General features: G+C 43.6%; 1 protein-coding gene across 14 annotated transcripts in view; it reads left to right on the top strand.

The window, feature by feature from the left end:
* Positions 1 to 232: 232 nt before the first annotated feature.
* Positions 233 to 725, top strand: part of LOC110280722 (E3 SUMO-protein ligase SIZ1-like) — a 6,091-nt gene continuing 5,598 nt past the window's right edge. For 7 of the 14 annotated variants that reach the window (XR_008008490.1, XR_008008491.1, XR_008008486.1 and 4 more), the window contains exon 1: positions 233 to 406. Coding sequence is in view for 3 of the 14 variants with exons in the window: in XM_052261084.1 (XP_052117044.1) it covers positions 603 to 697 (95 nt within the window). In the remaining 11 variants the exon portion in view is untranslated. Of the gene's footprint in view, positions 407 to 545; positions 698 to 725 lie in introns of all 14 variants that reach the window. The other 7 variants (XR_008008488.1, XR_008008489.1, XM_052261080.1 and 4 more) reach the window with 2 other exon arrangements.

The following is a 725-nucleotide window of genomic DNA, read 5'->3' as shown; positions in this document are numbered from 1 at the left end:
ACCACCGCAACGCTGCTACAGCCGCCGCCATCGCCATCGTGGAGGAGGGAGTCCGGAGGAGAGAGAGAAAGACGATTCACAGACGAGATGGAGAGAGAGGACGAAGACGCGATGCAAGAGAGAAGGAGGTTGTTCCGCCATGCACTGTCGTCGCTCCTAGGGTCAATTGAAGCCGCCGCCACTGCTAGGGCTTGCCATGCTCTCTCCTTACTTTCGGCTTCTACGATTACTTCCTGTTCATACTCCCAACCTCTCTCTCTCTCCAACTTTAATTTCATTCTCATTTCAATTTCAATTTTGATGTCTCTGCAGGCGTTTCATCGGTGCCGTTTTCGATTCCAAGGGTGCGGATGCAATTCTCTCCTTTGAAAAGTTCTGCTGCAATCTCCCCAGATCTCTTCTTCAGGTTTTGGTTTCTATTTGGATTAGTTTTCTCAATTTGATTTTGATCCATCTACTAATTAATTGGGTTGATTAATACCAGATCATATATCTCGCCATAATCAGTTCAACATATTATTTCATTGTAAATTCGTGTTTAACAGATCATATATGATTAATGTGAATGAAGAACACTAGGTTGAGTTGAATTGAATTGAATCATGGATAAGAGCATGTTAGCTAGTTTGGAATCACTTCCAGAAGCTTATCAGCAAAGAATGGCGTCCATGATGGAACAAGTTCAAATCCGTGACAGGTACCTCCTCTTCACTCTATCTGTTAAC

Source organism: Arachis duranensis, chromosome 4 (genome assembly GCF_000817695.3).
Source record: "Arachis duranensis cultivar V14167 chromosome 4, aradu.V14167.gnm2.J7QH, whole genome shotgun sequence".
Lineage (NCBI taxonomy): Eukaryota > Viridiplantae > Streptophyta > Magnoliopsida > Fabales > Fabaceae > Arachis > Arachis duranensis.
This window is presented reverse-complemented; position numbering and strand designations above follow the sequence as displayed.